The 19,239-nt window shown below is 42.2% G+C and overlaps 1 protein-coding gene across 7 annotated transcripts in view; it reads right to left on the bottom strand.

The window, feature by feature from the left end:
• Window positions 1-19,239, bottom strand: part of ETV6 (ETS variant transcription factor 6) — a 138,405-nt gene that overhangs the window by 12,425 nt on the left and 106,741 nt on the right. For all 7 annotated transcript variants that reach the window (XM_082064207.1, XM_082064204.1, XM_082064203.1 and 4 more), the window contains 2 exons: window positions 16,652-16,786; window positions 11,491-12,033 (listed from right to left, as the gene is read on the bottom strand). In XM_082064207.1, the coding sequence (XP_081920333.1) occupies window positions 11,491-12,033; window positions 16,652-16,786 (678 nt within the window). The remainder of the gene's footprint in view (window positions 1-11,490; window positions 12,034-16,651; window positions 16,787-19,239) is intronic.

The raw sequence follows: 19,239 nt of genomic DNA on the forward strand, positions 1-19,239 counted from the left end.
ATAACAGCCATGACTGTACAGTCCTGAGGTTGGCAGAGCTCAAGTAAAGCCTCGGGGGCTGCCTGCCCACTCAGTCTCCTGGCTGCTGTTCGGCTGCCTGGGCTGACACCAGGCACAAGAAAAATAGGCAGCAGCACATCCCTGGAGAGGGTGAGGGAGAGGAGACAGAGCGCTTGGGATTTGCGGAGTAGGAAGAAATCTCTCACATAAACAGCAATTGCTGGCTTTAAACCCCACTGATTGCAGCAAGCTTGCCTCCTTGCTCTAATTCTAACCCCTCCTTTCACACGGCAGAAGTGCCTGAACCTCAGCCACTCCTCCTTAGCATGGTAAAACTCAGTTTCTCTTCCTTGGCTGAAAAGCTCTGTTTACTCCCCACACTTACAGCACTGCTTCGGTGATGTTACAAAAAAGGGGAGACCGTAATATTGTCATTAAGAATCCCTTGTGGCAGTCAAATAGACACCGTGTGAATGGAAGCATGTATTACGGAGTCCTCCTTTCAAATATCTTTTAAGTCTATGGGAATAGTCTTCTGAATATACACCTACAAACCACTGGCATATAAATACTTCCTAAAGGCTACATGATAGCAATACGCATATTCCTTAAATTAAAATACCATCTCGGAATGATCTATAAATGAAACACTAGGGACCTTATGGTCCTAGTATTTTGACACTTGTCCAGACATTAGGAATGACTTCTCTAGTATCATTTGGCCAAGTTAGACACAAGACTGCTAGTCTTGATGTTGCAGGAGTAAGAGGTCTTACTTCTGTGCTCCCTTAGACTAAATAATGCTATTAACAGTGTAGGCACACATATGCTTTAGACCTCTTTTTTTCAGACTGTAACATTCCCCTGCACTGCAATATTTCCTACAACACACAGTGCCTCTGAGACCCCTGTTGTTTAAGTGAGGCCCATGGTGCAGAAGCAGAGTTGGCCCTCTTCATGTATCGACGACCAAAATCCTCTCTCAACCACAGAAATGTTTTGTGAGACCCACCCACATCTTACACTGAAGATCATTATATAAAATGCATTTGGTCTGGCTGATGACTGACTTGGAAACTAACATGGCTTCACAAAAGAAGAGCTCATGCCAAAGTAACGTTGTCATACTCCCTCTGACATCAGCTGAGGCCTTACCCCTTACTGAGTAGGTTAGCCTAAAATTTCTCCAGCGTGATATCACTTGACTTAAATGGTTCTCTGATTTCTACCAGCTGAAGAATCTCAAGCTCTGGCCCCTTTGTTTTACAAGGTGATTTGTGCTTCAGCTGCATTTGTTCAAAGTGAAGCAGACGGTGGCTGCTCACAACTGAGACTAATGAACAGAACTTTTCCGGAAGTTCTCCGGTACTCTGGTTACCGTGAGCACACCTGAAGTGCCATTAGGATAGCTAAGGTGGTGATGCTCATGGTATCAAAATGCTGAACTAGTAAAATTCAGCTGAGAAGAAGGTCCTGATCTCCCTTCCTCCTGCTGCTTACCTTGTGCTGGCTCTGTTGTCAGATTTCTCCATGAGTTGACTTAAATCAGTTAAACATAAGAAAAAAAAACATGCAAAAATGGCCAGCCGGCTTTCTGCTATTTGAGAGCTGAATCTGCCTGCAGGAAGATCTAGGGAATGCTCAAGCCAGCACAAAGAAGGCAGCGAGACTATGCTGGTGGAGCAGGCGAGGATGGGGAGGTAAGAGGGAGAGGACCTAGAAGGCCTTGTGGACCTTCAGCCTACTGTCTGTTGTCATCCTCCTTGCCTGAAAAGGTCCACAAGTCTCTGAGAATATAACACTACTTTGGGCCATCTGGATTTGTTTAAACTGTAGCCAGAACAAAGAAATCACAAAGGTTAATGGCTGTTCATTTATATGGAAAAGAAAAAAGATCGTGAGAGAACTACTACATCCTGACTTGGTTTAGGCTTGCAGTGGACATCAGCTCTAATTGCATTTTAACCACACCCAATGTTGTGCAACAGACAGAGCTTTCTGGGCAACACAAATGGACCTTTGGGCTATCTAACAGGTACATGAAACTCATCAGTCTGGCTGATGCTGTCATCTGTTCCAGGTGTATGGTGAGACCTACTCAGCTAACTTGCTCTCATCACACAAATGGAGAAGGAGGAAAAATAAAGCTGGTGCAAAGGAGAGGGAAGTTGTATGACCGGACTTTATCAGATCAGTTCTTGTATTCTTGCTGAAAGCCTTTTCTGTGGCAAAACAAAAATACTGGGAAAACAACAGACAGCACATTGACAAAAAAAGAAATGCTACAGTAGAATTACTGCTGTGTTGAGACACAATCCAGCCTCAATATCTAATTCCATGACATACTGATTTTAGCAGACAAAGCTACAAGAAAAAAGTAACCAAGTCTCATGATTAAGGGTTTAAATGTCTCTGATGACTGGGGGAGCATCAATCCTGAGATGGAGAAGTCCTGCTCATCCCTATACAGTAATCCATGTCCAGATTACTGAGGGAAATGAGTTTTATTTCCATGAATGTTGGCTGCTGTTGGAAGCAGGATGATACAGTAAAGCCAATGTTTCTATGTGGAGAAACCTCTTGACAGACAACTGTTTGTTCAGCTCAGTAAATTCAAGCTGGGGCTGAGGAGAGAGGTTGCCAGATCGCGCTATACAACAGTTGTACATTGCTTCTGTCTTGTACCCAAATGGGAGATCAGGCAGAAGAGTAGAAACCTGAAACTGTGACGCTGCAGAGAGTTGTGCTGTGAGTTTGTAAAAGTAACACAGAAAGATGAGGCCAAGCTGTCTTTGCCAATAAAAATGTGTAAAGGGAAGTAGGACCCAAAAGGTTCATATCCCTCATATGGTTGTAGAAAAGAACACTCAGATCACAAAGAATATGTAACAGATGGGCCAGAGACAGTTTGGTAGATGAAGACTTTGCAATCTAAAATCTGTTGTATTAAAAAATGTCCTCCCCCCAGCCCTGTCCTGTTCTCCCCCTCCCTCCCCCGCTCCCTCCCAAACAGGTATTTCCAATATTAGTTTCAAGTGTTCTTTCCCCACTCCACCACAATGGTGGAAAGCACTCTTACACTTATCTTGCTACAGAAATGTGCTTCTGATCCTCCTGTGGCTTTTCCTCACCTTTACTGCTCATGAAGGGCAATGACTACGAAAAGGGAAAGAAATTCAACCTCTTACCTGTTCACATGCACATCCTATGAACACCTCACAGTATCACAGTATGTTTGGGATTGGAAGGGACCTCAAAAGATTGTCTAGTCCAATCCCCCTGCTGGAGCAGGAACGCCTAGGTGAGGTCGCACAGGAACATGTCCAGGTGGGTTTTGAATGTCTCCAGAAAAGGAGACTCCACAACCTCCCTGGGCAGCCTGTTCCAGTGCTCTGGCACCCTCACTGAGAAGAAGTTTCTTCTCAAATTTAAGTGGAACCTCTTGTGTTCCAGCTTGATCCCATTACCCCTTGTCCTATCATTGTTTGCCACCGAGAAGAGCCTGGCTCCATCCTTGTGGCACTCACCCTTTATATATTTATAAACATTAATAAGGTCACCCCTCAGTCTCCTCTTCTCCAAACTAAAGAGACACAGCTCCCTCAGCCTTTCTTCATAAGGGAGGTGCTCCACTCCCTTAATCATCTTTGTTGCCCTATGTTGGACCCTCTCCAGCAGCTCCCTGTCCTCACAACCGCTCTGACATCAGAGAACTGGCCAAAGACTTTAAAGATGGGAATTTAAGAATTAAGGATGAAGCTTTGTCTTCCGAATTCTACTTTAGAGAAGTGGGCAAAAGCAGGAGCGACTTAACTACAGCAAAGGCATTCCTAACAAGAGTAATATTTTTTGACCCTACAACGTGAGAATCTCCAGTATCTGTCACAAGCTCACTTCACCTCAGGCTTAGACTTCTCCAGTGGATTTTTTGGTTTTTGTTTTTGTTTTGTTTTGCAACAGCTGAAAATCATTGTCTGTAGGAGACTGCTGCCTAAGAACCTCACTTCTGTGCTCCACCAGTAACCTCAGAGTGCTCTGAGAGGTATGGCTGGAAGATATGGCTCCTGGTGTGTTCCCAAGAAGCCCCTCCTCAAGGGACTTTGTAAGCTGTAAACTTCTGATTTCTGATAGGCCCCTTGCAGAAAACTGAAATGTGACCTCTCCTTCTTGGGCTTAGATCTCCATATTTAGACATGGCCAAACTCTTAACACCCCTCCCCTCCCCTTCCCTTCCCTTCAACAGTAGTCTTATCAGTTTAAATGAACATAAACTGACGCAATTTTTTTATGCCACTTCTAACTGATTAGTATTAAAACCAGACTTCAATAGGTCTGTCACTGTTAACACCACAGTGTATTTTCCTGGTTTACCTATGAGGATTTAAAGTGATGCAGGTTTGCTTCGTCGAAGGAAATCTGAATTACTGACACAACTCTAGCCTGAAGAGTGTGCAATATACAGGGAAAATAAGGGTCGTGTTTTCATTAAAAAGCAAGTTTCTTAAAATAGTGTTTAACATCCTGCTGACCCCAGTGGAGGCTGAGGCTACTCTGAACCCACTTATCACACCTGTCTAGCCATGGCAGGCAGATCCTGCAGTACAGGAATGAGAAGGATGAAATCCAAATGACTCAGCTTTCCTATGAGAAGGATGAAATCCAAATGACTGAGCTTTCCTACGGCTTGGTCAGTCCTGGCTTCTGAGTGGATCAGAACAAACCCTGGCTGCAATTTCTGCTCCTCTATCTGTGCAGTAAGAACGGAGGTGGCTGTAAACCAAGACGCTTCACAGAAAATCTGCAACCACCTATGCATGCTATTGCCATTCAGCTATTGCTTGAGTGCCATTAGTTAAATTGGCAGGGAAGGCACACTTTCATGCTGAAATTAATTGTTAATGCCATGTTAAGATGACTCTCAAGGTTATAATGAAAACTTCTCCGATGAATATGAACTCTGTGAGCTTGACTCTCATCCATACTTCAGTCTCTTTATAGTAGTCTGGCTTCCACAAGGGGCTCGAAATAGACGTGGCATATACTGCAAATGTAAAAGTGTACATGACTGCAAGGGCAAGTGATTAAACAAGGCCAGTGACATTATCATTGTCATATCCAAATGGGAGTGACAGGCCATGCCTACGCTAAGATCCCCAGCTTCTTTCAAGGCTCTAACCTGTCTGTATGGGCTGCTGTCCTATGGGAAGGAGGGTCAGCTGCCTGGAAAGCAGGCCCTGAACCCCCATCACTTACAACTTACCACGCTGAAGTGAACCACTGTTCTGGTTTTCTGTAGTTTGCCGGCCTGTCACATGTAATTGCTCATATGCTGAGACTGAAGGTGGGTCTTGTAACAGCTGCCCCCAGACAAAGTCTGTGTTTCAGAAAATCCCACAAGTCAGTACCATGCTGTCAAAACCTGATGGGGTCATGTCTCAGGAAAAATACGGTATAGTGCTCTCTTTCCAACACCTCTCACCAACAACTCTTGAAAACACCTTTCACCTTTGCATGCTCTTCCTCTCTTTATATTTACCTTGTCTGGACAGTACACTTTTTGGTGCAGGGGCTGTAGCACAACAGAGCCTATAGATACTACTATAGTGCAAACACTAAAAATCAAACAGAAGATGAAACAGCATCCCTTCTGTGAGGGGTAACTGTATCAGCTGCTTCAAAACTTTCAAATCCTAAGTTGTACTTAGTTTTTAAGTTTTATCCCCTTATTGGTATCTTACAGGCATAACTGTTCTTTGCCTCCCTTCACACCCTCCCTCCCTACCACCCAACCTATGCCATTGAATAGCAACTGCGCCTGTACAGCTATTTTGTACAGAAAGGAAAATAAACTAATGTGGTGTAACTGCATTTGCACAAAGGATTTTGCTGGTATATAAGTTAAAAAAGGAAATTATCATCCTACAACTTGACACAGTCATAAATGTCACATCGACACATCTGGAGCAAATGTGGGCACTGGGGCTCTGGTCCTAGTAGATAAGTCAAGGAGACACGGATGACCAAGGTACCATGTTTTGAAGTGCAGTGACTTGCAGTGTTTAAGCTGTAGATGTCTAGTGTTACAAATCTAATAGTTCAATCAGCTGAGTTTGTTTTTCTTACTCTCCTTTAAAAGAAGCTTTCCAGCTCAATTCCAAAGTAAAAATATAAATATCAGTCAATTAGCAGTTTTTTAAGCACTATGTTTGTGAAAGATTCACTCAACTAACTCTTCGCTTCTTTTCCACTCCCACACAAGTTTATGAGAAGTGATTAAGTTTTTCAAACAAAGGAGGAGGAGAATCCCTGATCCTGTTCACCCTCCGACCTCTCTCCCCATATAAAACAACCAAATTACTATCCTTACAGAGCTTTGGGGTGGAACACCTCCCCATGCTCAGAGCTAGCATGTAGCCTACGCCCATCGTAAGCGCTGTTCTGTAGATTTTAGTAGAATGTGAGTCATTCGTAGCTGGTGCACTCTTACAGGGGACTGAATGTTCACTTTTGGCAGTCTGACTGTTTTTATATGTATTTTTATATGTGAGTAATATGTGTCTTGCTACAAATCTGTGGGGTTCAGGCTATGCCCCCATACTCTCTAGATGCATGGCCATGTGGCACATCAAGGCATTGAGGAAAGTCAGAAGCAAAGCTGGAGGTAGATCTCTTTCATGACTTTGGCAGGGTAAAAATCTTGCCTGTCCTCATTCCAACTGCAGTCAACAGTTTTATGGGCCAAACCAATAGAGTGGTAGACAAAGTGCCTCTGAATGGCTTAAACATTACCTGGCTTTTCCTCAGACACCTGAAGGGGAAGAATCAAATCTGGCAGCTCATAAAGTCAAATACAGCCCAGTTGCTAAGGTAACCCAGCTGATAAGAACAGCATACTAATTGACAACAACAGGCACAAGGCTCACCTGTCTGTAGATCTGCCCCCCACCAAATGCAGAGCAGAAGCAAAAGCAATTGGTAGGCTGGGGCTCTGTGGAGAAACAGCAATGCTCATCCTTCTAAGGTGCCAGTACAAATGGTACAGGTTGGCCTCAGACACGCACAGCGTAAACCTGGAGCCCAATGGGTTTTATTGAGTCCCAGCTGCAACAGGACAGGGAGTCCTTGGGGGAGTCCAGCTGCACCTGCCACTCTCCAACACCTTGCCTTTCACACCCCTGCAGTCGCTTGGTTAATATCTGTGCTGGGCAGTGCTCCAGTAAGGGGGCAGTTATACCTGTATCCCAAAGTTTGAGAGCCAGTGGTTGCTGTGGATGAGTGAAAAAGCCTTTTGGTCCCATAGAAAAAGACACTGGAGCCGGAAATCTCAGGAACATGTTCAGCAGTGTAGTTCCCCTCACAAGAAATTTCCAGAATTGTATTAGTGATTTTTACGTGATGGAAACAAAAGTGAGGTGAACACCAACGTGTCATTAGATTAATTGGAATGTTTCTAAGCCAACCTCTGTGCAATAAAAACTAGGACGAAACCAACCCTGTGTTAGTCAGATAATCCCGTAACTGCCTCTTGCAGGAATTCCTGTGTCTTCCTTTAAGCAACTGACAGGTTTGTGGTAAGATCTAAAATGTCAGTTCCCATTTTCCTGCATGCTAAACAGCTGAGGTAGACATGGATATCTGAAAAAAAAAGGACATTTTTGACACCTAAATAAAGTTTTGTGGTGGAAACCTTCCTTGGTTGAAGTAAATGGCAGAGCTCTCAATGAAAGCCAAGGGGGCAGAACTTCAGGATGGCTGCAGGGAGGGTTTCTGGTGGCTGTGGCTCCTCTGGGGCTGCAGTGCACGCCTCAGCCATGACATGCTATAAAAGCCTGCCAACGCAATAACCCCTGCCTCTCCCTGTAACTTGGGGAAGTATCTTTTATGAGATATCAAAGTCCTAAAATGTTTGATAACAAAACCCTCCCAGTCAGAGGTGTATGGGGAGTGGAATTTCCATTCTGCAGAAGAGTTAATTTGAGGCACCTCTCTTGATTTAAACTGCAACTGTGTTAAAAAAATAGAAAAAAAAAAACAAAAAGGAAAGTACATATTTTTTCCACACAGAGTGAAATCTTTGGAAACTATCTGTCAGTAACCAAGATGGACTATTTAAAAAATTCAGAGCTAAAAGTAAGCCAGAAAGACTGTCTGCTTGCTGAAGTCCAAGTTGGGAGCTGACTACCAAAAAACATTGTTGCTGCTTTGAATTAGCAGTTCCAGTGGGGAAAATTGTCCATTACACTGCTCTGCAAAACTCCTCTTCTGACATGTTTTTAATATTCTAAGTGCTGTCGTAGCTAGGTAACTATAGATGCCTGAGTTAGTAGCTTAACCCTTGACTGGTGTATTTACAGGGGTTGCAAGCCTGCCTTTAGATCATCCCAACACAATGACCTCTAGTTCTGCCCAAGTAACAGAAAAGACTTGTGCATATTGTGTTGAGAAGATAGCTAAATACAATTTTAAAAATCAGCTCTAGCCATTGATGAATAATATATGGGACTTTAATGAGTAACATAAAGATACTTTATGCCTCTTGCTTTGCTAGAAAAGCGTAAAATGTCCTTAGAGGAAAAGAGAATAAGACCTTCAACTTGATTTCTTTGCTGTAAAAGAGAAAGTGCTTCAACAGTAAAACTAATATTTTGAGAAATGATATTACATAAAAAGTTAGGAAAGATTAGTCAGCCGATGAGTAGAGGTCATTATTTTGCCTGATAGGAAGTCCAGAGCTCTATTGATCGACCTTCTGAAAACGGACTATTTGTGGATAGCAGCAAGTGAAAACATTGTTTTCTTTCTCAGCACCAAGTAACTGAATGCTGCATTTAAAAACCAAACTCTATCTACAAATTAACAGGTTTATGAGGCTGTGAGGTATCTTAAGTCCAGGAAGAATTCCTTTTACAATTTAAAATATCTGAGCTGTGAATTGAACATGTTTTGGAGCTCAGCCCAATGTTTTAGTGAGCAGTCTACGGGGCTTCCCTAGTAGCTGCTCCTCAAAGCTGCCCTGAAAATCACCTGCATGCAAATAGTTAAGCCAGTAGAATGTCAAAACTCTCTTCTCACCAGTGCAAACAGATAAGTAGTTTGCTCTGCCACTGGACTACCGGTAAATATTTTCATTACCCAACCCATCAGTCTTCCTCATCCATAAAATGGAAATAATGACAGTGATTTTTAAAAAGCTCTTTTTAACAATACACCTGTATTGATGGATATTTGCAGTTCAAGAGACAAATGATATTATTTTATAATTTTCATGGTGTCTCTCAAATCGAAGTGGTGAGCCATGGTTGGCCAAAAGCCTCACTGTGAACTATAGGAGTGTGAGTGAAGATAAGGACATTCAGATAGAAAATAGTTTTATGCTGACAGAAAAAAGAAATGCTCTTAAAATGAAATCACTCAATGGCAAGAGCTCTAAATTGAAGGCTGTGAGATGGGGGTGAAACAGGTAGAAAGGCATGTACTTTCTTTCTAGGGGGCCTAAGTATGCTGCCATGGAATTCAATAGCACAGATGAAGTTGACTTCAGGTATGAAACGTGGGCTGTCAATATTTTTAGTAGCAATCTGGGTTTTGTCACCTTTAAATTGGCTGTGAGCCCTTTATAGGGTCCAGCTACTGTTCGGGAGCCATTACAACCCAACCAGAAGAGCACTAGCTTATGCCCATGGAGCAAGTGAGGCTTGTTTATGACAAAAGGACATGGAGTACTGACGGAAGTACAGTGGCAAATTTATCAGCAGAAATCTAAGATGCTCGCAGCCACCAGCTATGTAATCCCCCAAACCCTGGCCATAAAGCACTGCCCTCATCTGAACTGAATGCTCGAGTACACCTAAGATCTTTTTGGCATGGAATACCTCACCAGCTCTTTAAAACATGTCACCCATGCTGGTGGGTCTAAGCAAAGCCGTGAAACTGCAAATGAAAGCAGCTAAGCATGCAAATATAGCCTGTGTATAACACTTCGAACTGCTACACATATTTGCCAAGCACCGGTCTTAGGCCCAAATATCCATGAGCTTGGGCATGTGTGGGAAAGGACATGACATACTAGTTACAAGGCTGGTGTCACTGGACCCAGTGCACAACGTGCAGAAACCAAAGATTCCCAATTATGTAAGAAAACTCCTGTGTCTAAATTAAAAAATCACACCCTTACCCGCTCCCCATAATTTTTCTCATATTCTTTTCAGTCTAGGCTTCATTCTTAGGCAATGTTTCCTTCCGAAAAATAAAAAGCAACAACCCTCCTGATCTTTCAATAGTACTTTATGGAAAGGAAATATCCAGTGATGCAACCAGTAGAGTATCTTCTCTGCTATAACATGAAGTATATTTCTTAACTTGCTGAGAATAGTGTGGGTAGTAAGAATCAAAAGGAGAGAGACAAATGTCAGCCGGGCAAAAATGTCAAAAGATTAATTTCTGTAACCCATCTCTCTATTACATGAAAGGTTCATGGGCCTTGTTGTGCTTGGTGTTGGAATGGATGGTGAGATACGTGCCTTTTGACTTTAAAGTGGTAAGTCTTAAGGAAATAGAAAATCTTCCTGATTAAAGCTGAGGCAGCATCACATACGTAACAAATTTAAGGCAGGTAAGGAAAATAAGAACAAGGTGTTTTAAAATGTACCTCGGTGGACATGTGTAATACCCCACTGGAGCTGGGCATCACATCAGCTCGCTGCTGACATAAATGCATGGAATGTTTTTGGGTGTGGTGTGTATGTACATCTCTCCAAAGAAATTGGTTACTAAGGCATTCAGCATATTTCTGAAGTGGTTGGATTCCCCTTTCCCCTTTCCCTATCTATTTACAGTTCCCTTTCAAGTACAAAAAACATTTTCTGTAACCTCAGTTTCCTGATTCAGCTGTTGTGATGTCAGTTATTTACGATAACAAAAGTGAGACGATGCCTGTGGTTTGTGTGGGACAAAGGCAACCTTGTTTCCGTAAAAAGGGACAATCCTGGTGTGAGGAGCATGGGAAAGCCTACAAAGTAGGACTCTGAGGTGGTGTTTCATAAGTCCCGCCATTTCCATAATAGCAAGCTTGACATTGCATTATCTCAAAGGCTACTGACAAAGGGTTTTTACCTTTCCATAGGACTGGACACTAATGTGAATGCAACTCTTGGAAATTACCTCTTTGCAGGACAATGCTTTGGAGATAGGTATCTTGGGAAACAAATGGATTGCTAGTGGGTAGGGAGCAGTGAGTGTCAGGACACAAATGTTTCAATACCAATTACGCATTCTGTGGTTGCAAGCAAGTCACTCTGCAGCTTTGCTTACCTGCAAAGAAACTGATTTAATCATATTTAACTGTCTAAACCACAGATGTGGTGAAACTTGCAGAATGCCAGTAAACTCCTGAGGTCACAGGGTAGCAAAACGAGCAGCTCTTTATACACAGCATGGTTAGTTATGAATGAAAAGCATCAACTTTGGTGTAGCTTAGAGAATATCACTTACCTGCTATTCTTCCAATTGGCATTGCATGGTCCTCAGGAGGGGATACAGACACCATGATGTGGTTCATATAAGCTAATTCTTCTCGGTGGGACAGGTTGATTGGCTTTACCTCCCTGTGCAGCCCGTCCTCAGACAACCTTGGTGGTTTGAAATCGGAGTGCCTGGGGTTCAGTATCAAAGGATGCATGATAGGGCTAGGCATCAGCTGGATGACCCTGGTGTTCTCCTGGCGAGGGCTGGAGGGTTTCTGGAGCACCTCGGAAGGAGGCGGGCAGTGGTTGTTTTCTATCGGGGACACTGAGAGAGGATAGGGCTCCTGGTGGTTGTTCTCTAGCTGATGCCTTGTCCCTGGCACCCTGTCGGCTGGGGAGAGGCGACGGATAGTGTTGTCCATAGGGGACTTCAGTGGCCGCTGATCGGGATCTGGTGATGGACGGTGATTGTTGGTGATGGGTGATCTAGAACGATGCAACAGTTCAATGGTTGGGGGGTTGTGGTGGACTGTTTCTGTGGATGGTCTTGAAGGTCTCTGGACAAAGCTATCTGTGGAGAAAAAAAGAAATACAGATGGTATATATTGTGATCAAGGTGTAGGATCTAACTCTCAAACTGCTAGCTGGGCTTACTGGGTACTGCTGCCAGCTTGGAAATGTTTTTATTTGTGTGACCTACAGTTGAGCAGAGAAAGCAAAACAGAAATGCAGATACTTACTATTACACAGAATGAAATCACTACTGTGAAAACTACCTCCCTCCACCACCATGTAATGGTGGTTCCTGGGGAAGCATGTTAAGAGAAACCCCATTTTGAGCAGCTGACTGGAACACACGTGAAGAAAGTAAGATCTGATCCAGCTGTACTGTGTTTCTGTGCAAATGCTTTGAAAGTATCTCCTGCCATTCATATTTCTATATGTGGTTCCTGTTATTGTACCACAATGAGCACTATAAGGTTGAGGGCAGAGATAAAAAATGAAAATGTCTCCAGGAAAATCCTGGATACTAAGTTTTAGATGGTAGAGGCTTGGGTCGAGGTAGACAATATCTCTGAAATATTCTGAAATACAGACTGGGTTATCTAAAAAAAAACCACTGGTAGAAAGCTCTTTGTGAAACACTAACTAAATTTTATCCTTGCCTTGATTTTAAGAGCATGTAACATCTTCATAAGGATATTTTCACCTTGTTTCATTTAGCCTGTGCTGTCTACTGATGGGTTTCCCATATAAGCACTTACATTTCTTCAGCAGGAGAACTTCTAACATCACTTTTGCATAAGCATACTCCCCCAGTCATGATCCTTAACAGCAGTGGGGAGATAAAGCATAGTTCTAGGCCAGTGTCTTTAAGTACTAACAATCCTCTCACAAAATGAAATGCTTGACATAAATGGAGCAAACTTTTGACTTAGCTAAAGCCATCAATTTTGACTTCGGAAATTACTGACAAAGAGGAAAATACCACCAGAGCACAGTGACTAACAGGTTTTTATCTGAAAAACAAAGATCAAATTTCAGTGCTGTTCGTTGAAAGCCCTGGATGATAAAAGAAGGAAACTTCTGGGTACACGTCAACAACTGAAACAAGTAGCTGCCTATTTGTTCACTCCATTTGCTCTGATCCTCTTCAACGATCCCCTTGCTCTCTTGTCAAGGCAGCAATACTCTTTAAGACCCTGTCGAGGTGAAGACCCAGGGGTTCTTGCTGCCCTGGAACCCATGATCCCTCAGGAGAGGGATCAGCACTTAACCAGGGAAAGGCGGGCACAGGAAAAGCTCTAGTCCTGAGAAAATGTAGTGCCACACAGTGACATAGCACCAGCCCTTTTGCCTTCTCAATGGGCTGTTCATCTATACAAGGACGCCAAAGTCTAAAGGAAAACCTGAAATTTTGGGCAGAAACTACGTGGCTCCAGAACATTTATTTCACACACTTGAAGCCCCAGACAAGAAAAACGCATTCATAGAGCTATTTAAGGGAGTCACAATGAAACAGCTGGAGGACATGAAACTCCAGAGCTATACATTGTTCTTGTTTAAACCCAAACAGCCTTAAATACAATGTGGCCAGCTAATGTGGGATAACCCAAATGATGTGAAGATCAAAGAGGAATTAATTTACAACTGTACCTACCTCTGTGGCTGTAATTTCTTAAAGTCTCCTTTCTTTGCTACAATATAAAGAAAACCAACCCCTCAATTTTACTCAGCGTCCTATCTTCTACAGACCATCCACCCACATCACTGTACATTCAAATGCACTGTGCTCATTCTTGGCTTGTAAATAAAGACCACAATATTGTATTGTTTGTCCTACCTACTTAAAGTGTCTTGGCTGTGGGCAGCAGCTACCTCGAAAGCAGAAAGGAATGCCCTGCTGTGCTTTCTACCAAGCTCCCTGCAAACATTAGTTGGCATTGACAAGGTCCAAACAGAAGCAGACCTATCTGTCTGCTCCCAAACCATGGTGGTCTGAACCAGGACAGGATGGAGAGAAGGTAGGAAGCAAGGAACTCTTCAAAAAGCAGCACGAGGAATAACTAGAAATGGATACACACTAGTGTTTACTTTCCTCCAAGATCTTTCTCTTTAAATACTTCACTAAAGAATCTTCTCATGACTAAAGTTGCTGTTTAGCATAAAACAATTCCAACTCAGCTCCAAGTAGTTCCACTGCCACGAATGACCCTGAAGAGAATAAAATTCTCATCACATTCATTCCTTGGCACATCTGATGACTGTAAGTTCAGCACATATGGTATATAATTTCCTGGAGGAACAGATTCACTCATCAGTCTGGCTCTTCATTCTGAGTGACCAACACTCTTTTCTTGAAGAAAATGCTGTGAAAAGGAATTCAGCTCCCAGGAACACTGCTGACCTATCTGATCCATATAGGATTGGGTGGGGAGTGAGCAATTACTGGTGTGACAGTCCAAAAGACTGGCACTTTTTGCTTGCCCATTAATGAAGTGCAGGGAATGACAGTGTAAGCTTCCTGTATGGCATCTCATCAAATGATTCAGTGCTGAGTCAGAAGGACCACTGGAGATGTAGGTAATTCACTCTCCATTGCTCATCCCTCTACAGAGACAGAGACTGATGCTCAGAGGGCAGATCCCAAGCCGACGCCAACACACTTGGAAACATCCTGAATTGCTGTCAACTGATTTCAGTCAAAGCCACTTTGCTTAAGCTAGTAAAAAGCCACTAGGTGTAAATGTTGGTCTCATCTGATTATGGATTAACTAACTTAAAATGAAAGCATTTAGAAGCAGGATCATAAGTATATAATCTATTAGGAAATGAACAAAAGAGCCAGTAGAAGAAAATAGAAAAAGATCACTGGAGTAAGAAAGAATTCCAAAAAAGATCCAGCACTGATGAAGCTTAACCATTCAAAATTGTGCCCAAGTAACACTTGGCCCTTCTGTTACAGTTTGTGAGTCAGACAGGGCTAAGTTCTGCTTCTCACATTCATTCTCCTTTTTTTACCAGGTTGTATTCTGCTGAGGGAAAAGAAAGTGTTAAATTTAATTGTGTTAGTTTCTCCTAAGTGACTCTGTGAAACAGGAAGAAGAAAGAATGTCAAAAGACATAAATAAATAAATTCACCTATCTATAAATTCTTGGCATAGAGATTTTCTGATTGCTCAGTGTCTTGTGGTAAGCAAGGTGTAGTTTCTTTGGCTTGTTTTGAAATCCTTCTCACAGCAAAACAAGAATTCATTTTAGTCATTACAAATAAAAGTTTTAAGTAATAGCACAGAGTTCTCTAAGCAAACACAGTGGTACTATCACCATACAGAGTATTGTGAGTAAGAAATCAAAGTTGGACTAGTTTGCAAAGGGCTTACATGTTAAGTGGCGCACATGAAAGGCCAACTCAACATCCCTGTGAAATCCTCTCTCCAGTGAAAGTTGCTCCATACCTTTGATGTCATGGTGTCTGAGAGGGCAGCTAGTGTTTATGTTTGAAATTTAGAAAGGGAACAATTGTGGGTGAATGTCAAGCTTCATGAAAAAATGAAGATTTTTATAATGGTGTCTCTGAAGTGCCTATCTTAATACACTAGGTAACTGTTTCTTGCATAACTCTGCCAATTCAACCTCGTCTTGACCTGTAGCACCCTCTTCTAATCTGAAATATTTACACAGCTGTGTGGAAACACTTTGGAGTGTCCTTATCCCACCTGCTGCTGTCCTGTGCTTGGCTTAGTCTCAGAGTTTTGCAGGTGCCATTTGATTCTGGCTTGCTCAGGCTGACCATGGGCTACTTGTACAGCTCTGACAGTACCCCTGAATCTTCTCTTGCAGTCCCACATTGAATCTGGAAATAATCTGTGCATCTTTGCTCCAGTTAGCAGAAACTAGGGCAATATCCTAACTGACCTTTGTTCTCTTCTCCTCTTTACTTACTTTCCTAGATTAAAAAAAAAAAAAAAAAAATAGAAAAAGTGAATTCTGTATGTATATTTTAAAAGAAAATAAAACCTCTATTTTTCATTGAAGGAAGCACACATACACTTCAGTCTGTACTAATAATGAGCAGAAGAAGCTCAAATCCACAAACATATCTATTCTTTCTTTACCACCTCTGCCACGCATGGTAAGTGTGGACACTACTAGAAAGCTAACTAACAACCTAAGCAAGTAATTGTGATAGGAAAAATGAGAGAAAACCTGCAGAAAAAAAACTTCTTTCAACATGAATTGATCTATCAGTTCAAAAGCTGAGCAACAAGATAGGCACAGTGCCAGGAACTCTGGCATGGCTGAGGCTGCCTTCTCCCTTGCTCTGCAAACAATCCCATCTAGTTGCATCTCCAAGATACTAGAAGTCCATGTAGCACCTTTGTCTACATAATTGGGAGTGAGGAAAAATGAATCAATGTGGTCAATAAAACTTTCTGGTATTTTTTTAATCCACATCTGGCATAGCTTTTAAGCAGGCTTTGGAAACAGGACAACATAATACAAGACAAATGGAGAGTGGACAGCTGACTCCCTAGACCAGTTGATTGTTCTAAAGCTAACGGAGACAAAGGGAGGAGAGTAACTTTACTGAAGTAACTTTGATGCAAGAAAATTACATAATTCCTCACAGTCTTGCTCTACTCGCCTCTATAATGGCAGTTTCCATAAGAATGAGACAGAGTTACCTTCATCGTGATTCTGGTGTAATATGACCTCTGGCTGAGCATGGATAGAGTTCCCAGGGTGGAAGAAAGGTGTGAAGAGCATTCGAGCTTTCCTTTGCTTCAGGATATGCTGAAGGAGTTCATACAAAACATCACCTGAAAGAGAAACAGCAGGAAAAAGGAAATGAAAACCTACATACTGCTGGGAAGCCTCATTTAGCCATCTGATGCATGAATTCATGGCTCCTAGGTGCTATTTTCAGACTTCAAAATGCTTGCAGTAAAATCCTACATTTCACTGTTTTGCAAGGTTCTTCCCCAAAAGGAAAAAAAAAAAAAGAAAAAGAACAGCTGCAGATCACACCTCTGTGTCTAACTGTGGAAAAATGGGTGAATGACAAGACATGGCTTTTATTACCTCAATACAGATTTTTTTCAGGCTACATGACTGGCCATCCAAGAGCTCCAAACCTTCACAAGAAGTAGTTAGTTCAGTCTTCCAACGTCTCTCATCACAGTCTTATTTTTTTAGATAGATACAACTTAGGACACAGTATTCTTGAATGTAGAGCCCATGATTTATGCAGCGAGTTGCTGGGAACAAAGATGGTGCTCTTCTTTAATTACTGAACATTTTAGGCTTTATGGGGGGATGAGACAGAAGAGGTGTTTAAACCTCTCCACGGAACACCGGTGCCTCAAGGCCAGAGGCAGTGTGCTACTCAGATATTCCATTCTAGAAAATCCACAGGAGGAAGAACTCTGATAAGTTACTTTGGGATGCACCTAAAAGATTTGAAAATAATTAAGAGATTTAACTACCCTGAACACCCTTCCTGTGGTGACAATTCCTGAAGACACTCAAGTGCTATAGATCCTTTAAGAACTTCTTTAACTCACTCTTGGTGTCAGGGGTTGGACTCCTGAAAAGCCCAAATGGAATCCCAAAGCCAGTTATTTCTAACTACTAGGATCTGTATGGAGCTCACTGCAACAGGCAACCTTAGACCATAGATATCATGCAGATTAAGGAACAAAATGCAGCGCACTTGGTGTTCTGTATGGGTGAATACAGTCTGTCAGTTGCTAATGTGTCACTCTTCCACAGAAATGTCTGCAGCCAATTGCAGTGAAACAAGTTCACATGTTCCTGCATGAACTGATCCAGACGCTTGTTTCTTTTTGGGGTGCAGGCAGGCTGTTCCTCTCTTCCCTCCTGGGCACCAGAATTGTTATATGTCTCCTCATATCACTGCAATATCTAGACCAATGGACTAATGGCTTATTTTGTGTCTTTTTATGTATTACATTTTGCACTGATGCCCTTCCTCCAAAACACATACGTGAATCACGAAGGTACCTATACATTTTTTCTGAGGTAACTGGTTGCACGTTTCAAAGTGAAAATGTACAACACAGGCTAGAAAGTCTCTCAGCTTTTAACTCTGCGTTGCTCTGTTCTTGTCACTGCTCATATTACAGATGAACAAGCTGCAGTGATAACATATTAGCCAAAAAGGAACTTAGTAAAGTTTCACGTAGGAAATCTTGGATTTTCTGAGAGAGTTCTCTGAAATGTGTGGGGTTTTTTAGTAGTCGTTTCTATGAGATCGTAAGCTGTGCATCATTTGTCCCTTGTCTCTATAAACTGCCACTGCTCTATCTGTGGGCAGGTTTAGTGCCTTAGTGTGAAACATCCTGCTTTCCATAGTTCAGCTTCCTTTATTTTTAGAATCTTGGCTGCTTTTATTGTCTCACAAGTGACTTTAGGGCATTTTTAAAAGGTGAATGCAATACCTGAAAATCTAATTAAAAACAAAGCCTCGAGAATCCCGTTACCTTTTCCATGTTTAGTACATGAAAGGCTAAAAAATGATTTTATCACATAATTTGCATCTTTGAATGCAATAGTGGCATAATCATAACTAGTGCTGTAACACTCCAAGCAATGAGGTAGCAAATTTGTACCTCTTTTGATTTGGCCTGACAGACTAGTGGAAACATCCATAAAGCTGGCTGTCTTTTTATTCACCTAACAGAACAGTTATGCTTCTGCATCACCCTGATGCAGTAATGCTAGTTAAGAAGGTAAAAAGTGTTTTTCACTCTCTCCCTCCTTTGCTGACTTCCTTCCCTGGCCAGCCCTAAATAGAAGAATAGCCGTGGGGTGGTGAGCTCACTTTATTGCCAGGATCGCTGGGGGGAGTGGATATGGTTCTCCTGGTTTAACCATGAGGGTAAAGGATACAGATTTTATGAAGCTACACCCTCAAAAAACTTAATGCCTCTATGGCAAATGTTATTTCAGAGTTCTTAAATTTCACACAGAGTCAATTTCTGGGAAATGTTGAGGTAATGTCCCTTTACCTACAGTCATCAACATTTTTAGGGACTGACTCAGTTATCCTCTAAAAGGTTTATTACCAGTGGGGAATACCTGGAGAGAAGGAGGAGAGAAAAAGAGAGGGAGGAGGCCTTTAGTTTCGTTATTTCATTCCAGATTTAGGTAAGCAAGAGCTTAACCTTCTGCATGAAGTGAGGATTTGCAAGCTAGAGGCTCTTTTCTGGGAACGCTCTGTCTCCAGCCTACAAACGTTTTAATCTTACTC

This window comes from Streptopelia decaocto (genome assembly GCF_964273445.1).
Source record: "Streptopelia decaocto genome assembly, chromosome: 1".
Taxonomy (NCBI): Eukaryota; Metazoa; Chordata; class Aves; order Columbiformes; family Columbidae; genus Streptopelia; species Streptopelia decaocto.